At 38.7% G+C, this 23,781-nt stretch overlaps 1 protein-coding gene across 6 annotated transcripts in view; it reads right to left on the reverse strand.

The window, feature by feature from the left end:
• BANK1 (B cell scaffold protein with ankyrin repeats 1) overlaps positions 1–23,781 on the reverse strand; it is a 144,651-nt gene that overhangs the window by 61,628 nt on the left and 59,242 nt on the right. For all 6 annotated transcript variants that reach the window (XM_083835525.1, XM_083835520.1, XM_083835523.1 and 3 more), the window contains one exon: positions 19,165–19,361. In XM_083835525.1, coding sequence (XP_083691651.1) covers positions 19,165–19,361 — 197 coding nt within the window. The remainder of the gene's footprint in view (positions 1–19,164; positions 19,362–23,781) is intronic.

The following is a 23,781-nucleotide window of genomic DNA, read 5'->3' on the forward strand; positions in this document are numbered from 1 at the left end:
AAACTGGATTTAAAACACACATACCGGCATGCAAAAATGAAGCCAGAAAATGCCTCCTGCACTCCTGATACTAACAAGCTCCATGTTATCAATCCAAAACCCTCAGTAAACAACTGTGTATCAATCTGTGAGTTTTTCCAAACTGCTGTAGTATAAAAATCACGATTTGAGTTGTGCAATTTACTGTGTCAGAAGAGGGTGGTAAAAATCTCATGGGTTTGTCTGTGGGCACCCTTCAGTTTCTCTCGATGGCTGAGTGCAGGCCTTTTGCTGGGACCCCACAACAAGAAGGAGGTTGTGAGCGTGCACCACAGCATAAGGGGAGCTGGGTAGGGCAGCTCCGCAAGGACCAACAGCAAGCCATTCCTCCCCTCAGACTTGAGCAGGAAAATTACAGGGAGACTTTTCTGTCCATTGCTTCATTCACCGGAGACATGGCAGATCCAAAATACCGGAAATTTGAAGTGAAGACACTCCTTAAAGTCCAAAAGGCCTTATCTGGTAGTTTCACCAAAAAGACAACTCCCGCATCCCTTACAAATCTTCAACTCCTACTGCATGAGTCCCTGCCAAACTTAATTTGCCTGTTTTGTATGAAGTGTATAAATGATACAGTAACACTTACTGAAACAGCTGGGGATGAATCATCAGCTACAGTAAACACCATTTAGAAAGTCCCAATCAAAACATGTTGGTAATACTGTGAGTTTTGGGAACTGCAAGCACAGGACTAGACTGTCCCTAGACTTACACAGTCTGCTGCTTTCTGGATCCTCCAAAATCTCCCTGAAGAGGAAGAAAGGAGAGGGAAGATGGATAAAATAGTGTCAGGGAAAGCAGCTCCTTTCCTTTGCCTTCAGTTTTCCCTCTGTACAACTCTTCTGTACCAGGGAGATCGGGGAGCAATAGCAGATGTACCATCTCTCCTCAAGCTCCTCGGATGCCGCCTGCCTTCACGAAAGCCCTTGCCATCTCAGCGCGTACATGGCACAGCACACTGTCCACTTCCCCCAGCTTTTTGAAGAACAGCCTACAGTTCCTTATGAAAACGAGAGGTGAGATAACATGCACGAGCCAATTTTGGACATGACTCAAAGGCCAAAAAAAGCACAAGCCTTTCACTACCTTCTTTACTGAGTACATTTTATTGGCGATGGCAGCACAAAACCCAAGCAGGAGCCTTGTCACGTTGATGCCACGGTACGTCAAGTATAGCTTCCAGGACTCATTTTCGTCTGAAGAGTTTCCTTCTGATATTCTGTCCGACTGATTTTTCTGCCACCCCCCCCCCCCCCCCCCCCTTTTTTTTTAATAGATTGCTGCTGTTTTTCATCACCTAAATCTAGCTATTCATGGTTACTAGAGAACGACTTGGCAATTACAGAATATACGATGAATCATCTAAATACAAACAGAGGGATAACATACCCCAGTTGTCACTGGATTTTATTAAATCAGTTGCCAATTTCAGTACTGTACACTTAGCAGCAGAATCCATCTACAAAGTGCTTTCGAACTACCACTGCAATACACAGCAGCAGCAGCTCCTTCTACAGGTCCTTCACCCACTTAAATGTCCACAGACATTAGGGCGAAGCACAAAGGGAAACTGCATCATGCCGAACACACTAAGCAAACCCAAAAGTCTGTCTAAACTTTTTCTAAGATCCCAAATGAATTTTACTTCTGTTGAAACAGATTTTATTTCTTCAGTCCTTCTCACTTAAAAGTTTGCAACTTTCCTTCTCTCCGGGCCTATCTGTACATGCATTTTCTTAACACAGTTGATCTGCAGACAGAGGTTTACCTAAATGTTTCACCTGAATTCATCTCTAGCTGTTCATCTCCAGCCTACTAGCAGGCTTACAGCAGGACTAAGATCTCAAAGCTCTTAAAAATGTTTAAACTCTTCCTGTCTGCCAGCTTTTAATATTGCAGATTTATCTAAAGTACTTACAATTCATTTTCTGCTTTGTCACTAAGTGCTTAAACTTTTTAAAGGAAGAGTACACACATAGGAATACCTTGCACTTTCACCGGCAACGGAAGTGATCACATGATTGAGGATATTATGTTTATTCAGCTAATTCAGGATGTAAAGATACAGGCCTTCACTGGCAAATCTGTATGTGGAACACTTATTAACCATCCAGAACACTATCGGTTTCACTCACAAGACCAGTATGATCAAAGAAATGCAAGTCTGTATACCACAAGGAACAAGATTCTTCCAAAAAAGGAATTTTTTTTTTGGTGTGAATACGCAGGAAAATAACTACAGTTGACTTTAAATACTAAATTAAAATACTGAATTAAATACTGAATTTAGCAGTCATCTCTCCCTCTTTAAAATGAAGTTGGTTAATCTTGCCAGTCATTTTCTTGTAGGACTCATTCATTTGCTTGGAGAATGCATACAGTTGCTTATTTTTTTCTAAAAAAACAACAACAACTGCCACACTGGCATATAAAGCTGCCACAAAATGCTCTTAACTTCTATGTCCTATTAATCTCACCTGTTGTCCACTATTAACCTCAGGATCCCTAATCTTCCTTCTTTTCCAGGCAAGCTGCATTATTCTCCCGCAGCATTATCTGCTCTTCTCTCCCCAGGAAGACAGACACGGCAGGCATCAAGCAGACAAATTTCTTCTCTCTTCAGAACTAACGCTCTAACCTGCACCACTCTCCAATTAGATTATGGCCTAGGTCGAGCCTCCTGGGTTCCCAAAACTATCAGGTCTCTGTTTCTGATCCAAAGATCAAAAACTTGACTGTTTTACATTCCTCCAAATGCAAAAAAGAGACAAAAATATAGCTGTTCTTGTGTAGGAGATCACTGTGGCACGTTGTCACTGAAAATGCCAGACAAAGCTATGCTCAAACCTTTGCTCCAGCCATTTTCTCTTCTCTTCTTTTTGCATGCTGATTAGCAGCACAAGCAATAACGAACAAGGTAGCCTGTAATTTTCAAGAGGCAGACTCGCTGGCTTTCTTCCAGACCTAGAAGCTATTCAGGGGTACTGTACATGGGTTTCGCCATTTACATGTACTCTGTACATCATTTACATGCCCCACTTAGGGCAAGAAATGGAATTACAAAGGGAAAGAGAAAGAGAAGTCAGAGACGCATATCTTAAAAAGACTTTTCTGATGTAAAGGTGAAAAAAATTGGTCTATGTGGAATAAGAACATAAGGCTGAACAACTCCTCTATCATGTTCCAGGTCCACTGGTCAGCATCCTACCAGCTAAGAGAAAATTAACACTAGACTAGAAGAGCATTACACCCTCTTAACAGATCACCTCATATATAATTAATCCACAAGCCTATTATACAAGCACCATAATTTTATTAGCATACATAATTTAGGCAGCACTAAACAAAAAGCCTATATGCATTATAACAAACAACAAAACCCACACATATATATACAACAGAATTTCCTGAGTTCTCTTCCCTTTATCTTTCTCTAACCATATAAAACATCCTCCTCCTACTGCTGTGTGAAAAATAAAACCTGACAACCCCAATGGCATTCATCTTTTTCCTAACGAGTCTTGTATTTCTCTGATCAATAGAAGAAGGAACATAATTTTGACCAAGGTAAGAGGTGAAATGACAGTGAAAGCACCTGAACACGTCTACAGAGGACACAGAACTATGGAACAAAGTCACAAGCAAAGTGCAACAGCTGTGAATAAATCCATAAACTGAATAGATATTAAAAAATAACCAAATAAATGGTTTACAATGAAAATACCAACCAGTTCTAGCAAGAAATGATTCACTTACACTAATATAACACTTCTGCATTGCTGGTTTATGGAATAGCTTCTAGTAACACTTGCAATTTAGATTTTAATAATTGTGAAGATACTATATAAATCACACCTGTTAATTGGTCTGAAAACACATCATTTTAGATGAGTCACTGTAAACTTATTCTACAAATAAAGGAGATAAATGCATCACCAGCCTTGGTGCCACTGAAAGCTTTATACCTGATGGAAGACACAGGTTCAGAAAGCCACATATTTTCTGTCTCGTTGGGAGGTTTGTACATCTCTCAAGGATAATACCCAGACTCTTCAAAACAGACTCATAAATTAAAGTAACGACTGCAGGTTGATTTTTTTTTTCTGATACTTGCAAATTTTCTGGCTTGCAAAATTCCAGACTTATAAGTGATGCCATTTTTAACATCAGCTCAGAAATTCTGGCTTCATGCTGTTGTACGAAGGCCTTATCTGTAAAGATGAAAAACTGCAACAGGCTGTGAAAGTCAAATTCAACAGCTGTTAAAGCCACATGCACTGAAAGGTGTTACACGCATTTTGCAACAACATTATTCCAAGGTTTAAGGTAGCTATAATAAAAAGCATTTCAGAAAATCATCCAAGTCAATGACAGCAAGTTCTCAAAACACTGCTGCCTACAGAAAATTTAGTGAGCATCATATCTGATCAATAATGCTGCAACATCTGAATAAACTATTAGCCAGATACCTTCACCTACATTAAAAAAAAAAAAGAAAAAAAAGGACAAAGCATACAAAATCCCATTTTAAGGAAAAATTATGCAAGATTAAATCTAATAAAGTGTGCCATAATTAATAACACAATTTAAGAGTCTCTGCTTTTGCTAATTACTTGATTTTTCTACCTTTAGCATGCTTTTCATGACAATAGCTCCTTTGGAGCACTGATACACTCAAAGCCTCCATTAATTACATATGAAGGCTGGAATCAAATTCCCCAAGATGCAAAGAGGAAAAACAAATCAGAGTTATCTTTCATAAATTTATATTCAACTGGGGGGCTGATTCTTTACCTCCTGAATTCCCTGGGAGAGAATCACCTACTCAGTCCAAAGGCTGTCAGCTCATGTCAAGAGCTACTTGTCGCACTGTCACTTACCATAGCTGCAAAGAATTGGGAACACGCCCACAAATTCATCTCAATTACATTAGCCACTTCAGGATGAAGTATTAGAAATTTTGGGATGAGGAAACAAAACAAACAAAGGGATACCCAAAGGGGGCCTCAGTACCTAAAGGGGGCCTACAGGAAAACAGGAAAAGGTCTCTATCACTGAGTGTAGCAATAGGTCACGGATTAACGGCTTTAAACTAAAAGAGGGTTTAGATGAAATATAAATAAGTTCTCTGTTCTGTTCTGAAGTTCTGAGGGTGGTGAGGCAGTGGAACAGGTTGCCCAGAGAAGCTGTGGTGCCCCATCCGTGGAGGTGTTTAAAGCCAGGTTGGATGGGGCTTTCACCTCTGTGATTCTATGAGATGAACAGTCCCGATTTTACAAATACAGCATGTAATTTCTGCTCTCAGCTAAAACGTGAAACAATACGTGTAAAATCCGTGACTCAAATAATTTGTCTCTATCCCTCATTCCTATTCAGATACAGGATACAAGCTTGATGGGTCAGAGGTAATGAGTCTGTAGGGATTTCTGAACTTAACCTCCAGGGATTTTTGCAGTTCATTCCAGATGATGGAAACAGAAGGGGTCTAATCTGTATAATACATGCATCCACCAAGGAAACTTCAAGCTTAGCTTCTTGAAAAAAGTGAGCACACTCTGTGCATGCAATGCTTACAACATTTTGGAGCTGGACCAAAAATTAAGAATACAGTTTGGTAGTTAGTTGCTGATATATAGGCCAACAAATACTGGCAGTATTTTGTAATTGTAGATAATTCTAGTTTTTATTCACAATAATGCATGTTAATACACGATGTTTTGTGTGTCTGGGCTCTAGGAAACATCACCCTGTACTTTTATATACAAGCTGTACTGATACACATTACATCTACTGCTTAAAGGGTATACTTAAAGGATATAATCAAAAACAGCTTTTAAATTGCAAAATGTTTCACTAAAAGCATATAACTGCAAATTTTATGAGCCAAGGACTAGAATCAGTTTGTTAAATCGCACTATTGACGCTAATTTAGAGATAGGGACGTTCATATACATTTCTTCTCAATGCTGGGACCAAAAATTGAAGAATTCAGTAACCATGGAAGCATTTACTCCCCAAACCACTCAGGGACAATTCTTAACCACGTTCCTATCCTATCTACTAGCAGGCCATGAGCCCGATGCAGTACTGATAAAATCAATAATAGCTATAACACCATTAACATCATTTGTGTACCAGTCTAACACAAAACTTCCTCCAATCAGAAAATATCTGCAAATTCATCTAGAGCTATTATCTAAACAAACTAGCAGTATTCAATTAACATTTCACTGCTAACTGAATTATAATGAACACAATAAAATTTCCCAACTATTAAGTATTTGAAATGGAAATATCTGTTAACTAGACAAATCCAAAAGAAAGGTCAAATTACAATTCTGAATATCATAAATGACTCACGAACTTATTGAGGCTGTGATGAATTCAAGTCTCACAAAATATCAGGGAAAATGTTTGAAATGAGCATCATGAAGCTGGGGTTCTTTGCAATTAAAATTCTTACAATCAGTTTATTAACTAAACAACCTAGTAGCATTCAAGTAGTCCACGTCATCCCCTGTAAATGTCAGTAGATTTCCACGTCTTCTAAAATATGCCAATATCACCGCTGTCAGGTATCAACAACCCGCTGCTTCTGTATGGATCAGATCCTGCAGCTGATGCCTCAGCTTTTCATGGTAATCTCCTGCTAGTCTGCAAAATAGTCCACTACTTTTAGTGAAAACACTAATACCTGCAATCACCGAGACTACTCTAAATACATAATTTTGCAGAGAGCTGCTGGACCACGAATTCTGGTGGGTTCTGACTGCTCTCTATTGCTGTAGCCCTTCACCTCTACAGCAACTGTCCTCTGATACCAACAGCACAACTTTCTGGGTTACGGAAGATGACATTCCATAATTCATTTGCATTATTCTGCCAACTTACAGGATTTAATACAGATACAAGTATAAGCCACGTCAGCCTGTACCTGCTGTTTAAAATGATTTCTTTCACTGGCCTTCTGAGAATGAAAATAATGAGTAGCAGCACTCATTTTTAAAACCTGTACCTAATTGCAAAGCATGTCTCTCTTGCCCACATAAATACGGTCGATTTTCAGATATTATCAGGTGAAGTATTTTGTTATTCAGCAAAAGCAAATTTGATATAGTATATATTTTTTGGGTGTGTGTATATATATACACACACATATATATATGAAATATATAGTTGATCTACATTTTCTATGAGAGCTATTGAAAGATCTTTTGAAGCTCTCTTAGGGAAATGAGAACAAAAATACCGAACACACGATTCCCCCTGCCCCCGGCAATATAAACAAATCTGTGCCTACTTTTTCTCTAGGGAGCCAATTCTTCATGAACTATCAACAATGAATCTTCTCTCTTGACCTGGCCTATATTTTTGACATGCATGAAAAGCCTTAGCTGAGGCTCCAATCATATGGTTCATTTAAAGCAAATATAAAATGTTCCTGCCTCCCCCGCCATAGATTTTTCTGTTCTTAAATGCATTCCTATCTTTGCTTTGTAATATATTCACCCAAAACAGTTTAAAAGTTTCCAGTCTCATCTTGTTAAAGGAGAGAGAAAAAATACCAACTTTACAGCAGAAATTCTTTTCATTATAGTAATAATTGGGAATATGCAACCTCTGTTGTTTTGTGCTACTGTCATTTCCACAAACCCTCTGCAGCTCTTTGTGCAGCAGTTCACAAAGGTCACTTTCACCAAAACCAATATATATATTTTTCAATTTGTCCTTTGGAATCCGACTGCCATGTACAATGCTCAGACAGCGAACCTACTGCTGGCCTTCCCTTGAGTCCTCATGGACAGTAAAAAAGCACTGTATGATGCACTTCATTTAATACAAAACTTCTCAATAGGGTAATAATCTTTTAAAATTTTAGAAATCCTACTAAATCCTCATTTTCTTGGTATAATGGCCTTTTTTGCTAGTGGCCACATTTCTTAAGCCAGAAGCGTCAAATTTTGCAATATGTTTATGAGGGCATGGTGCCACACAGTAAGTATAACTTAGTTTTATAGTCAGTCATAGTACCTCTGAACTTCAGACACTGCAGTGATCATCTTTAGCTTCTTTGTCTCTACTTAAATCAGCATACCTTGTGCAATGTGTATTTTCATTCCCAGTGATCTCCAGTTACTGCTGGAAATAGCCAGATTAGAAAAGATTCCCTAAGAACAAGTTCCCCATTCCAAATAATTCCAAATCCCTGAATAGTCTTCTGTTCTAAATCTCTTGACTTTTTTTTAGCTCTACTCTGGTAGGTGGATTAAAACTTCAGCTCTGATAAAGGTTTCGTTTTGTTCATTTATGCCCTGGGTATGTTATTTCTGCTCCGTGGAATGGATATTTTCATTTAGCCCAGCAGTTCTGCAGTCTTCCAAGGTTTTAAGCCTCTACACATGCACTTCTACCACGTCCTTTTTGTTGGCACCCACTCTTTGCGGACAGAGTTAAAACCCTATCCAGATCTTAACCACTTTTCTGAAGAATTTCACCTATAATAAGTCTTCTAACAACTCTTCCTAGTTGTGTTGCCTGAAAAATGGGCTGCATTTTGCTTCTAACCCTGTGCATTATTTGTTCTTCAGTAATTATTCAGTCATGTATCTGAACGAAGCCTGTTTCAGAGTACCTGAGTTTTAACTAAACGTCGTATTTCACGAGCCACAGGAAAACACAATGCAGTCCAAAGAACTGTGTATGTTTGCTCACCATTTTTTGCTTCTTAGTCATTTAATTTACTAAAAAACTAGTGAGAAGTAACATCCTTCGTCTTGTATTACATGAGCGCACTTAATGGGTGCAGAGAACAAGAACATTAAAATAACACGTTATACTTTATTTAATAATCTGGAAAAAGAAGGAGGTGAGCAGTTCTCACTAACAAGCTCAGTCATGTTTGCTTTCAGAATTCTGAAGTGATCTTTTTTTTGGATATTTCCAGGAGGTTTTCTTCTTGTTCTGTGTGCTCATGGCTAGCTCAGACCTGCACCTAGGTCTGTCTCGTTTAACTTTTCTGGAGAAACAAAAATCTATTCAAATCACTACTTTTTTTCTGCTATAATTCTACTGGCTATGTTGCCAATGATGATAGGTGACCCTAGGACAAGCTGGCCAGAGTTTCCTGCAGATCTATATACCAGCGCTAGATTTTGTCACCTTTAACCTCTTTCCCTTGCAAAACAAGGCTTTAATTAATTTGAAAAGCACCTTGGAGTTATACACAGTCTCCATGGAAACTTTTGTTCAATTCTTTGACCCATTTACATAAGACAGTACACGCTATCAACTGGCAGCAGTTTCCTTAAAATATATCTCATTAAAATCAAACTTTCAAAGATCTTTTAAGTGATCCTGTTAGGAATCACACGTACAACTATATTACTTCCGGGTCTGGTACAGATACTGATTTCTGTGTTTTCCTATGTAACCTGAAAGGAGCTTGCTAGCGTCTTCCACGTGGCAGGAGGCTCTCTGGCTTTCTGGAAAGTGGTATTCATTAAGAGCAGATGTACTCAGCTGGAATTCAGAAGGCCACAGGTGGCCAACCACAGGTCTTAAGCAATTCTCTAATATTTAAAGGATGGTTCCCAGATCACCCCTGTGACCATGCAGGAGCAGATAAATAACCAAAATCTCAGGAGTAAGTAATATCATACGACTGGCACCATCAGAGAGCACTGAGATCCAGGCACATGCCTCACGCTTGCAGGAAGAGCTGCAGAGAGCCGTTCACTTCTGCTGCCTGAGGAAAAACTGCCAAACCTCTGATATGCATACACTGCTGCTACCAGACACAAAGATTTTGGCATTTAGCTCATGGGGTTGAGGAAGGCTGCCTACGCCTGTTCCAGACAGCATTATAATGACTGCAATGGTTATTAAGCATGTATTATTAAAGGAATCTATTAACATATTGACATCCACCATGAAAGCAAACATATATGTCAATTGCTGCATCCTCTTTGGAGTTTGGTAGAGTATGGGAACCCAGAAACCAGTTTTAAGTTTGTATCAAATAGAAGACAAGCAAATGAATACTGCTAGGTACCCTAGAGTCTTGGTAATGAAATACTGAATCATTTATTGTAGAACAATATATGTGGGTGGGAAGAGAAGGCAAAACAACGAGCGTGCCTTCTGTGCAGACTCCTCAGAATTATAAATGGAGATTTGCATGGCTGTGTTAAACAGAACTAGCAATATGCAGGGCAGGAATGGATTTTTTAAAGCAGTTTTATATAATGGGCTTGGTAGCTTTGAGAAATGCCTTTCCCCAGTGGTCATTCTATTGATGTAGAGCCTAAAGACAATTTTTCTAATTAAGCAATAAATTACAGCTGTAGGAAAGTCTCGTAAGTCACTATTAGAGCTGTGCAGAGCTCTGAACCTTCAGACTGCTAAGGACATGGCAAGTCTCGTACCTAACTTTATTCATTAATTCTTCCTTCTCCCCCCAGTTTTTCTTTGGGTTTTGAGATCAAAAATCTCCCTTCGGACCTCACAATATCATTCAAAAGGTATTCCTGGCACACAGACTATATTACCACAATAACTAACAGCTCCCTTCCTCTTCTATTTTCCCTTCACAAAACTGAAATCCCCTTTACCATAGTTTTGCTCTTTGCGTGCTCTTTGTTTCTGGTTTTCCCCTTCTGAGGGGCTGCAGAAAGGTGACATTGATACGCTTGCTTTCTTTCTGCTCACCAACTTGTAAGATGTGACAGATGTTTGACTCCTTCCCAGATCACTGGGAGGCAGCCGAAGGGCATACTCCACATAGTCTCACTGAGATCATACACTATTTCAAAGTATATTTGCTTTTTGACAGCTAAACACATACCTTCAAATTACTTCATCCAACAGAGGCAATACCCTAAACTTGCTTCTGGTCTTTACATTGGTATGCCCCAGCACTCATTCCTTGTTTACTAAACCTGGAGTTAGCAGACGAGTTGAAATCATTTCACCTTTTCCTTTGCATTGTAAGGGTGTCTGAGATGTCTGTATTTGAAAAAGAAATAGTAGGAAGAAAGAACATGCTCACATAACAATAGAGTTTTTAGAACAGCACAGGAAAGGTGCAAGGAACAATTGCTCTAATGGACAACTATGGAGTAGCTTCTTCCTGGGAAAGCTTCTTCTTTAACTCCTGCAACTGGTTGTAAACCTTGGGTAGAGGATTCTTACTCTCACAATGGAAACAAAGCATTACATACAGTGACAAAAACTTTTCGACATCCACTAAAACGTCTAGCCTTTTAAATCCTTCATATGCTTTTGGCTCCAGTAGTATCTTAACCAGCTGAACAGAGAAATTACATCTCACAGTGAATAGCATTTCATGTCAAATTTGTTTGTTCTCTTATGACAGAGGTTAAGCAGAAGTGGCTTGTTTACTTTGAAAACAGTCATTATTCTGTGCATCTTTACCATGTACCTTCTAACACCTCCTCAGGCTAGTACAGAGTCTCTACCAAAACATATTTATTTCCATCCTTCTTTAAAGATACAGAGGACAGGTTTGGCATAGCATGCCACTGATTTCTATGACAACTTAACATGGTCACTTTTGTTTTCTCTTATTTCTATAAAACACTGTATTTGTATTTTTCTTTAACATAAACAAGTTTGTCTGAATCTTTTTCACATGTTCAAGCAAATTCAGAGCCTAATAATGCAGATGGAATGACTGGGGTGACTCTTTTCAGCCTAGAAACTACTTCTGAAAAAACAAACAAAAACCCCCAAACAACATAACAAAATCCCCTAGCTAAGCATCTTTACTGATGTTGCCCTGTCACAAAACAATCAGCAGGACTCTGGCGATCCCTTGGTTCTGCAGCCATAAATACATTTAAGAACAGAAGGGTTGTTACAGAACCCTTTTTCATTTTTCCTGTTTCCAATTCACAAGCATTTTGCCTAGTAATTCCATTAGTATTCAAGTTGCCCTTAAAAATTGTGAAGGCTTTTTGAATCACTGAATTGCAAACAACTGACTTCCACTGTGCCACTGTTATAACTGCCAAATATCAGAAGATTAGACAAAATACCAGATAATTCTTCGGAGAAACCATCCTAGTTCATTTTAAATTATACAAAAAATGCAATAAGCATCTCATATAGAAAGCTTCCAACTCTGCAGCTCTATTTATCATTCTTTCCAGTTACGACAGAAGACTTGATCCCCGTTAAGGTGCAAGGTTCTAGCCTGAATGAAAGTCTACACGGAAACCTTAAAAATGTGTTTAGTTTCACGTCTTTGATTTTTTTTAAAGAAGAAATCGAGCTTTTTCTCCTTAAAGCGAAGCTTTTCTATATTCAGTCAGTACCTTATCTTTTCACTAAAACACAAATCGTCAAGTCTGATCGCAGAAGGCAGTATGTGCCAGCAAGTTATTATTACAGAGATCATGTCCCTCTGAGAGTATGTGAAAAGGAAACCTTGCCAGCTAGTAAAATAAAAATAATACCCCCAACCACATCCCATACGACTCCAAGCACTGACAATACAAAACTTCTCCACAAGCAATTTTATGAAAAAAAAAAGAGGTCCCTATGAACAAACACCTCACTGAAATCATAGGATGTCATCTGCCTATCATCTGGCAGAAGTTCATAGATTCCTCAGCTCAAATTCCTCAAGAAGTTTAAGAATTTGATTTCATTGCCACGGGTTTGTGAATATCCAGTCACTACAACATATCAAAGAATATATTCAGTTGTTCTTCTCAGTTAAGTAACTTCCAGAATATCAAAGGATGCATGTAACCAACATTTCCGAACATTAAAATACTATTGAAAGAATATTATCCCAGCAGGCTTCACAGAGGAATCACTAGTGGATTAGCACAAATTTTAGAAACCAGATTAATCCCCTTCTCTCTTGCATCCTCTTCCAGCTATTTGAAAGTAATGAGCAATGGCCCAGTGCAACACTATAGTAGCATTTAAAGTAATTAAACAAATACTGATAGCAATCAGATTCATTTCATTTAAGGTTCTTTAATATATATCCACTTCATCTTTCGACATGTGGTCCTTGCCCAGCAGAACGTTAATAGCTCTGGAAGAGATTGCAACCAGATTTGAAAACGTAATAGTTTCATGCTGGGGAGCTCTGCCTTTTCATTCAGCCGTTTCCAGAAACACAAAGCCAAACACTGATGTAAGAATAATAGTTCTGTGTTTGTGAAAGCTAATTCTTGATGACCTGCTAGAATTCGCTATCAAGTGTGAGAATCCTTGTTGGAGGAATACCTGCCATCTAAAGATTCATTGCCATTTGGAGATGGCAGCTATGATGCCAGGTAAGATTCTGTTTGCCTAAAACAGTGGAGGAAAAAACTGCCCTCAAGTTCCACAATACAGCATTTCTGTAGATCATTTTCTGTTTTACCAAGTTGAAGACACTTGAAGAAATTCTGGATTCTGGTCCAACCATTTACTTCAAAAAGACAGGCGTGAGAGGGGTGAAATGTACATCGATGAATTATTTGCCAGCCTACACACCTGCCCATCCAGCTCACAAAGATTTATGAAAATACAGCTTGTAATTTCAGGAAGACTTTTCCCAACACAACGCTTATCCAACACGCTTCTTCCATAAAATGGGTTCTGAGGCACTGTCCCAATCTACCTAAATTCACAGGAATTTCACTAAAATCTGCAGAATTAAATGCCTATTATATTTTCAAAAAGAGGTGTCAGGCACCTAAGAGGTGCCTGAAACAGCCAGACATGGAAAATTAAATGAAACGAGAAACCCAGACAGGGTTTTGTTAGTGGCAAGAAGACGACTTTTCCACCTGTCTATTGTTTAGATATGGACTGTCACAGGCCTGGCCAGTGACAGTTGGACAGTTAGGTCTTGGGCAGGTTAAAAACAAACCTGTATTTTCTGCCTCAAATTTTAGGCAACCAATTCAGAAATTTTAGAAGGTATTTTAGAACTCAAAATGAATTTGTGCTGTCTTGACTGTGTGGTGGAACATGAAACAACTATTTCAATTTTTGTATTTAAACGACATTCATGTCACCCCTAGGAATCTGCTTTAAAGGCCAAAGCCAACAATCAGAAGTTATTTGCAATAACAAGCGATAAAACGCCTTCTGAATTGTATTTTTCTTAGAAATGGTGATGTATACTACAAGTGGCACACAGTAATCTTCCTGACTGACCCATTCAGTAGCACAGAAAAGGAAGGGAGAAATTAGCACCAAAGTGCTGGAACAAGGAATTACGCCCATAGCAAAGCTTAAATGCCTAGACTGACTATCAGTGCGACCTCCAGTTTTAAGCAGTTAGGTCACAAATTGAATATACTCCCCTCATTAGTCACTTAATGCCTGGAAATTTTCTCTCCTCTATTTTTTGAAGTCTTCCTTTGTGTGCTGGATAAGAGCTTCATTTAAGAGATTTCCTTATTTTCTGTAGGCAGAACTTTTATGCAGGCCTGAAAGACCACAGCTGGTAAGAAGAACAGCAACCTGGTGTCAAAACGGCTTTCAGAGACAGAGCACGCACAGCAGACAAACATCTGAAGGAGGGCCCCGATATCTGAGCAGACTGCTCTGGCTTAACAAGGTACTTACCTGTCACAGGTACGTAACACCTGACTGCAGACGTGCTTTGAGCCTATGGCTAATGGGAAGCAAAAGTACTTCAGCCATTCTTAGTGGAGTTTGAGCCATCGGCTGGACCAACTAAGCTCAAAAGGTTCATCGTTTCTCCTCTTCAGATACTCTGAGATGAGGACTCCTGCCAGCATTCCTACTGAATGGCTCTTACTAGTTCTACATTCACACACTTGATTTATGCGATTCAACCTAAAAGTAATTACGGAAAACATTCAAGTACTTGGTTCTATTGAGGATGAAAGTCACAAGACAAAGTGACAACTCAGGATGTTATCGCAGAATGTTAAGCAATATTCCTCCTTTATATTACAGAAGAGAGAATTGAACTTCATTTAACACGAATGAAAATGCCTTGGAATTGGAAATGAGTGTCCATTTAAGTGGCTTTGTGCTAAAATGCAGGAAAAATACAATCTGCTTAATAAACTATTGGTATGTCTGAAACTCAGCTTTATCATAATCCCCATTAAACAGATTGTTTCAGGGCTGGCTCCATCAGTTTAGTACCTTTAACACAAACGGATCGAGCCTTGCAATGTTCCCTTCTCGCAAGGGAGATATTTTCAATGAGCTTTTGAAATGCAGGAGTCTGAGAGACAAGGCAGACACTTCTGGTTGTGGGAACATGCATTTATACAGCTTATTAAAGGGTGTGATGTTTTAGCATTTAATGGCCCTGCATATAACAGTGGTACTAAAAGGTAAAAATCTCTTCCCAACTCCCCCATCCATACAGCTGTAACAACAGAAGCAGGCTACATGCTATGTGAGCCTTCCCTCGTGCTTTGTTTTCACACAAATGAGGAGATCAGCTCCTGGTGTGCCAGCCGAGCCCTCCCGATCTGCCTTCTGTGGCTGTAATGCTCCCTGCATCAACGCCGTTAGTATCCAGCTCCAGAAAGGAGGTTTTTCCTTTTAACAATGACAGGGCACTTGTGCCATAGATGAACCAGTGTGCAAATTAGGTCCTACAGCTCGCTTTGTCCAGAAGAGCCCCGAGCACACGTCTGCTGACCACCCACCAGAGAGGGCTGCACGGCAAAGCCCCGGGTTTGAAGGCAGAAACAGCAGCCGCGGTGTCGCCCCTTCTCCTTCTTCTGCCTCCTCTCCCTAACCACCTCAGGAAATTCTTATTCCCCAAAGGGCTCCCCAGCACAAAGGCATATGAAAGGCACTTTCAGGTTTTTGGACAAATTGAACATACATCTAATACACTCATTTTTCTGGAACTCTATTGCTCTTTAAGATAGAAGTGATGGATTACTGTGAATATTTTGAGGCTATTCCTTAAAGGAAAGGCAAAACACAGGTACCAATTTTAAAACAGTGAGAGGTATGGCAAGTACAAAAGTACTTCTGTTGTAATAATGAGCAATTTCAATGCTCCAACTGTAACGGGAAGTTCCTGGATCGTGGTTAAACTAAATTCTGCTTGGCTCAGAGCCACACAAATATTTCTTTTCCACATTCCCATCAATTACAGAAGTACAGTAAGTGTTTTTGTTCTTAAGTGCACTATTACAGGCGACACAAATAAGCCATTTTTCTTCCTGGGGTTGGAGCTAACATTTCTAAAATACCATATTACACATTTGGCAGGCTTGAAGCATACTCCAGTTTTTACTTGTGTCGCATTAGTAAGCCATGCCCTTTGAATCAGCTGAAAATTGGAGGTACACTACTTATCCTAACCAGATGTCTCATTCTTACGATGGTAGTAGAGTTGGTCATAGTTCAGTCCTGGTACAAGGATTCAGACTTGGGAAAGCAGTCCTCATGAGGCAAGAAGTATTATCATCAACAATGTATATGTAAATAATAGCCGACACATACCATGTAGAGACCACTTCAGTGAAAGATTACATTGTATAAAATCAGATTTACCGTTAAAAATCCATGTTATAGATTGATAATTTTATACCAAGGAACCATTAAGATGGTTAACTACCCAACTAAAAACGAAAAGTTAATCTCAGATATGCACATATCCTGTTAGGAAAAATTTAGAATTTTAGAGTGAAATCTATCACCCTCACAAACACCGCCTTCCATCACTGACAAAACCTACTGAAATACAAAAAGACTCACGTAGCACAATGCAATCTCTCAATGTGTATCACTTGTAGTCTGTCTGTACCATACGTGCTTATATCTTCTCTTTCAGTCACCCCAAACTATACCATTATGTCAAATACGAGTGTATTTCTAAGAAGAAAAAGGAAAGGATTCATTTTTTGGAGCCTCCAGTCCTGTGTGGGGTGCACAACAATGACACACGTCTGAAATGCAGGAGGGAGAATTTCTACAATTTTAGGATAAAAAATAGATGTCCTACAGAATTAACCATTATCATTAACCATGACTAATTAACCATGGCTAACCATGGTTTCCATGGTTAATTTATCAGTGCTCAACTCTTCGTCCAACATGACCGCCTTAGCAAAGAAACACAGGTATCTCACAGAGAGTTAGGTATTAACTTATTCACGTTCTGCCTAGTTTTACTAAACCTTTACATACAGCATGTACTGGGGGCATATGAACTTAGAAAGAGGACATCTGGCAGTTCTATTCTCTTCAAAGCAAACTGGTAAGCTCCAAAACCTAGAGGGCCTGACCTTGTACATCACACTGCTACTCGCAGGGGCTCTCTGACCAGTGCAAGGCTGACTGTCAGACAACTACAGCAATTAGAAATTGTTAAATGCAAAATTACTAACATGTTAATCCATGAATTTTGTCTGCTTTTGTCTGGTTTCATGGACAGCTTTATGCTGGATGGTAAGGAAGATCACATTTTCTTTAGATGAATTTGATCTTAGCTATGGTATCAAAACAGAGGTAAACGCATCACGTCTGTAGTACGATACTCTTTTGCATTACCAGCAGAAAAAGCTCTGCAGTGCTTTTGAGATCAGATCCATTGCCCTGTAAACATAGGGAAATATTCCCTGTCAATTCTGAAAAGACACCAGATCACATTCTCCACTAGATAGGAACTTCTTGCTTTGTAGATATTTTCCCTCTCCCAGCTTTTTAAAGCCTATATCAATAGCTGTTTAACAACAACAAAAAGGTAAATAAAACATTCTCATTTGACATCTTGATCACTGCCAAAATGTCTTACTTTCAGGCAGTAGGGGCTGCAATTTTTTCCCCTGAACTCATTTTAATAAGATCAGCTCTTAACGCATTCCTAAGGTCACCTTTAAGATTCAGCACTGACCACAATAAACTTTTACTCAGTTTTCCCAATGCCTTTCCTTCACCTTTACATTAGATGCCAGCTGTATCAAGTAAAAAAAAATGAATCAATCGCTGTGTCCTTGCTCTACTATTTTAATAACTAACATGAGTCAGTGTTTCCATTCTTTACTATATCTTTTTCTATTTTAAATCACCCTTACGTTTCTTGCGCTTTCTTCATTAGTTGTGTTAAAAATCCTCCCCTACATAACCTACATAGCTATTATCTTATACTTCTTCAACCCCATCTTTGGTCTCATGTCTATCCATGGTTACATCAAGATGACTGATAACGAGCAAATGAACCTCCTGGCTTTCTCACTCTTTCCATTTCTTCTCTTCAGTGACTGTTGTGAACATTTGTCCATGAACATGGAATCCAACACAAAAAAAATAATCACACCATCAGCAAAACTGCACCATGCCTACACAACATAGCCAACTTCCATATCCTGTCCTGATATACAATTTACCTGATTTGTGCTCTAGGCTTTAAAACCTCTGGGGCAAGGCTTATCACCTCATATTATAGTTATCACAGCAAGCACTTAAAATAGGTTAAAGCTCTCAAGTATCACTATGGTATATTACTTTTTATAACATCAATTCTGTTACATTTTACTGGCAGTAGCTTGCTTGCTAGAATGGACAGCATTTCTCTATTATTATCTTTCATGTGGAAGGGCAACTACTGCCCAACCTCCCCTCCTGCATATCCATCTGAAGAAAGATTTAGTCCATCTAACAAAGGGTAGGAAAATTTCATCTTCCTTCACAATGGAGTGGACAGCCAAGGCAGGGCAAGCAATCTCTTTGTCAAATGCTGAAGCAAGACAATGATGAGTTCAAGAAATCATTTTTGAAGTGACTTCTAATTAAGTCTTTATCTCCTACTCTAGATGGTTAGGGTAGACCATTTACAATATAACTACTGGTAAGAGCTGAAAGCACAGACCTAGCTAGGCCATGTGAGGTATTTCTTTTTCACTCTTCTTCTATTACATGCCTAAAAGTCAAGCAACACAGAAACACTTATCTTCATTAAAACAGTGCAGACAAAGTGGCGGAACCCCATCTTGACCCCTCCCTTCTGAGACAGCAAGAGTACAGTAATATTTTAAGACAGAAGGACTGTGATGTACTAGGCTTTACAAGAGGAGACAGTATGTTACCCAGTAGTAAAAACATCACGGTGCCCAGGTTATTGATGGCATATGAAAAAGCATATGAACTTACTGACAATTCTTTGATTAATTTTCTTAGTTCCTTGTGTCCATGCTTCTCAGCAAGACTTGCTGGATCATCTCCGTGTGTGTTGGCTATCCTACAAGCCCATGTGGCCTCTGGACACTTGAGTAGAAGAGCTGCAAGGTTCTTTAATCCATATCTGGCTGCACAGTGAAGGAGAGTGGGAAATTCTTCCAAATGGCTATCTGTATAAGGAAACAAAGTTTTCATAAAGAACAGTCCTGCTCTTATAAAGTATCTGCTACCTTTATTTATTTTAATAAAAGTCTTTTGAATATTAGCACTACTGAATCACAGTTATCAAGCTACCAGTACATAACTGTCCCTGAAAGAACAATTCATCCAAGCAAAAGTTTTACAAATCACATAAATATTTTAATAAAGGACCTTTCAGCATAACTAAGAAATCTCTCACTTTTTTTTTGAGGGATTTTAAAGCACTTTAGTTCCATTGAGAAATGTTTCATTGCAAAAGGAAGAAAATTCTACAGCCAAGACATGCTTTTACCTAGGTGTATATTATATAATGCTTTAGAAATATTTTAATCTGAGAAATTTGAAATTCATAGGTTTATGATGCTATATTTTCATATTACATTTCTGAAAATTCACATGACTGCCAAAGACTTGCAAAAATTTGCTTATCACCTTAAAGAAAAATCAGTGTTAAAAGACAGATGCATCTGATAAAGGTTTCTAGGATTTATCTGAAATAGCACAATATTTATTTGTATCACAGGTTGTATTTTTCACCTTGGAGAACCGGGACAAAGCTAAACAGAGGTAAGATTATAATTCCAGCACTTAGACCTGTATTATAACTGCAAGTTACATGTAGAAAAATGAGAAACCAAGTATAAATAGCATTTCCCTCTGCCTTCTTACTCTGCTTTCTAATTGCCTGTGGTTTGTTGTGTTGTGATTTGTCTACACATCAGCACACAATGTCTCTCTTTTCCAAGTATGCATCCAGACCGCCCCAGGGCACCATCAACTTCTTGCACCCTCAGGGTCTTTTGGCAGCGTCTTTAATACTCACTGTGTGAAGTGCATCCTCTGCTCTGTTTTACACCTGGCTCCTGCTAGGTTCAACTGATAGCCCCCCAACTCATTTTATTCTCCATCTCCATCTGCCCCATCTGCACTTTTAATGACTTACTCATTCCCAGAATTTAGTTCCTAAAGAGCTCCAGTCTACTTAATTGTGCCTTATGGAAAATAAACTCCATCACCCTCACTGCTCTTTTCTGAACCTTTTCCAGCTTTAATATAACTATTCTGAGATGATGGGAGAAGAACTGCACATGATACTCAACTTGTAGGTGAACCATGTAATTTAGGCATTGTCCTAATTATGTCCTCTGTTTTGTTCTCTATTCCTTTTCTAATAATTCCTAATTTCATTTGCTTTTTGATCTGCTGCCTAGCAACAAGTTGGCATTATCATGGAACTGCGTGGTCTCACTCCTGAGTGCTAATAGCCTGCCTAAAGCCTTTCGTTTTGTATGACAACACAGGACTCCTTTTTCCACTTGCATCACTTTGTTTTTACCTACACTAAATATCATCTGTCATTTTATTGCATAATTACTAAATCCCATAAGGCCTTTCCCAGGTAGTTCCCAATCAGCCCTCTTCTCTACTACCCTGAATACTTTATATCAGTAGCTAAGTTTAACTTCAAACAATTACTGACCTGATGAGGTTTGCAGATTCTTACAAATAACCTAGTTAGACTCCACGGTACAGATTTAATATCTTATTACAGCTTATTAATTTGTCTGGCGGAGATAACACATTAACCTGCTTGCAGTACTCAAGGTCAGGTCCCTACCTAGAGAAATTGGGTTTTGGCATCATATTTACAGCTTTTTAGTACTGCAGAACTGAAAAATTGCATACTGTTGTTAGAAATCCCACTACCTTATTCTTAAATTCCCTCAGAGCTCTTCATGAATACTAGTTAGCCCTGATCATTCCCAGTCTTGCCCATTTTTGCTACAACTTCATGACTCTTTCAACTCGACAGTCCCTTTTCACGTGTCTCCCAACCAGGACTACAGCTTGAGAATCTACACAGATCCTTCTAAAGCAAACACCGATGCAAATATTTCATTTTATTTCTCTCTATTTTAACTTTCAGTTATTTTTCTTGAGTTCTCCTTTACATCCCAGTTATCAGTTGTCCTAAAGATTATGCAGCATATTTTCGGGCCTTCATGCGCTGGAAGAAAGATTTAATAATAGTTCTGATTCCTTCTGGAAGTCTCTTAGTTGCCACTTCATCTTGTTTTAAACAAACCTTCTGATTTTTACATACTTCCCATATTAAAATTTGGCACAGCAGTGGTGAATTTAGTTACCTTTCCCCCTGCCTCTCTCCTTTTTGCTCCCGCAGAATGTTAACGTGGAAAAGGAGTAAAATCCCACCTCATCATTAGATACAAGGATTCAAGGAACTTGCATTCAGTTCTTGCAGTAGGCATAATGAAGTTATGACTGAACAGAAAAATTGTTAGGACAAATTCTTGACTGCTTTTTGGATGAAGAATATTCCATCGCTACTCCACACCAGTATTGTTTTGACACAACATATTTTAGATGAAAGCCACATTAACAAACCTAAATTGATTTTTAAATTGAGTGTTGCCTGACTTTTATTTCCATCAGGCAACCAAGAAACTGTAAATGCACAGCATTTGTGTAAATCAAGTCGCTTATTTTAGGAGTCTTGGCAGACTGAGCTTTTATCAACAAGGGTATGTGTTTGAGCTTATACTAGTTCATATTTGCAGCATGCTTTACAATACTTTGAGTTCTCCTGCTAAGTTAAAGAATTATAATAAGCCATCTTAAAACTGTAATAGCAGCTAAGGTTCTTCAGTGGAATATTTGCTGCACAACGTCTTCAATCCTGACTGCTCGACATTTTGACTGAAGTTCCACAAACTGGACTTGACATCACTAGAAGAATTAGGAATGTTATCCTAAGGTACAGCCATCTGACTTCTTACTCTTGTCTCTACTTCACCATCTTCAAGAAAACAAAACAAAACGTGACAACAATCGTACATATACACTGACTTAAGGCGACATCGCACCAGCAGTAAATGAATATGGAAGTAATTTTAAGGCTTGGACAACAACATCCAAGCTAACTGTACTGTTGCATATTACACAGGATTCTCTTAAAAAAAGTCCAAATGCAAGCTTTTTTATCAAAACACATCCATAGATGTCCGATATCTTAATTCTTTTGCTTTATGTTTTTTTGAGATGTCCAGCAATGAAATAGATGTCAATAAGTAATTTTTAAAAAGAGCAAATAACATGAACTCTAACCAATAGCATGCATCCTGTTAGCAGATTCTAAAAGGTCAAATAGCGTCAGCAAAAAGAGCCTTACCAGAGTATAAAAAGCATACTCTAAGGAGAATTTCCACTCCACGTTAATGAAACCTGAGAAATCTACTAACAGTTATAATTAATAATTTCATCTTTTCTATCTTTACTGCTTCAAAAACCAGCATAAAAGGTAATTTCTGTTTACAGAGTAATTCAAACTGCTTCCTTTCAGAGTATGAATTTCCATTTCATGCTTACACCGGGTACAATGGAGAAGACTGCCAACAAAAGACCCAAGCCTATAGAGAACAAGTAATATAAATTGTATTGTGATTGCACAATTACTGTAACCTATCTCCTGATTTCATTCACAAAATGAACATCTACTGTTACAAAGACATTTAAATGCTATGGTGAAATTGATGTCTATAACAAATACGGTTTTACTATCTTTAAACAAACAAATAACTGACCCTGGAATTGAATGTCCTTTAGCACGGCAAAAAGTGATGGAAAATGGCAATTTTAACAGCAATTGCAGCTCTGGAAAAAAATTGCTTTTATACCACTATTGGTATACTCCTAATAAGGAGTAAAATTGGCTGCCTGAAATATTTTATATTGCTAAATATGTAGTTTGTGCTATGACCAGACTTCTTCAGCCATGAACTTCACATGAAATTGAACACAGTTCATCTCCGGTAACATAACTATATGAATTCTTGTGCAAGAAATCTGAACTACACAAGCCTCATACAGTAGGGTGGCTGTATGGATGTTTTCTAGATAAAATGCACATTAGCTGAGCACGACCATGGTTTCTGGGGCATGCTACTGTACAGATGCATTAAAAGCAAAAAGCTGTCTGAACCTAGCAGAGCGCTCGCACACAAGACCTACCAAAGATAGGTCTCTGCTTTGGGCTTCCTTTTGGGCACGATGCTATTCCACCTCCAGCCTAGGCTGGGTACTAACAAAGTTGGTATCAGAAGCAGAAAAAGCTCTGTTCAGACTTCTTTTCCCTTGCCCTCAACGAATTAACGCTTTGCATGGGATTGACCCAGTTGCTTTCTGTGAGGAAGCTGTTGCAGAGTTAGAGATTCAGTGAGGACCAATGTAGGAGGTTAAAGCTTACAGCCACCACGACTGCAGGCTGCCGTGAGGGGTTTCAGACATCATACTGCACTGGCTGCTCCCTCCCACAGATGGTTCACATACCCCATGGGGTGGGGAGGGAGGGAGCCACACAATCACCAGAAA

The sequence above is a fragment of the Anser anser genome, assembly GCF_964211835.1.
Source record: "Anser anser genome assembly, chromosome: 4".
In the NCBI taxonomy this organism is placed as follows: domain Eukaryota; kingdom Metazoa; phylum Chordata; class Aves; order Anseriformes; family Anatidae; genus Anser; species Anser anser.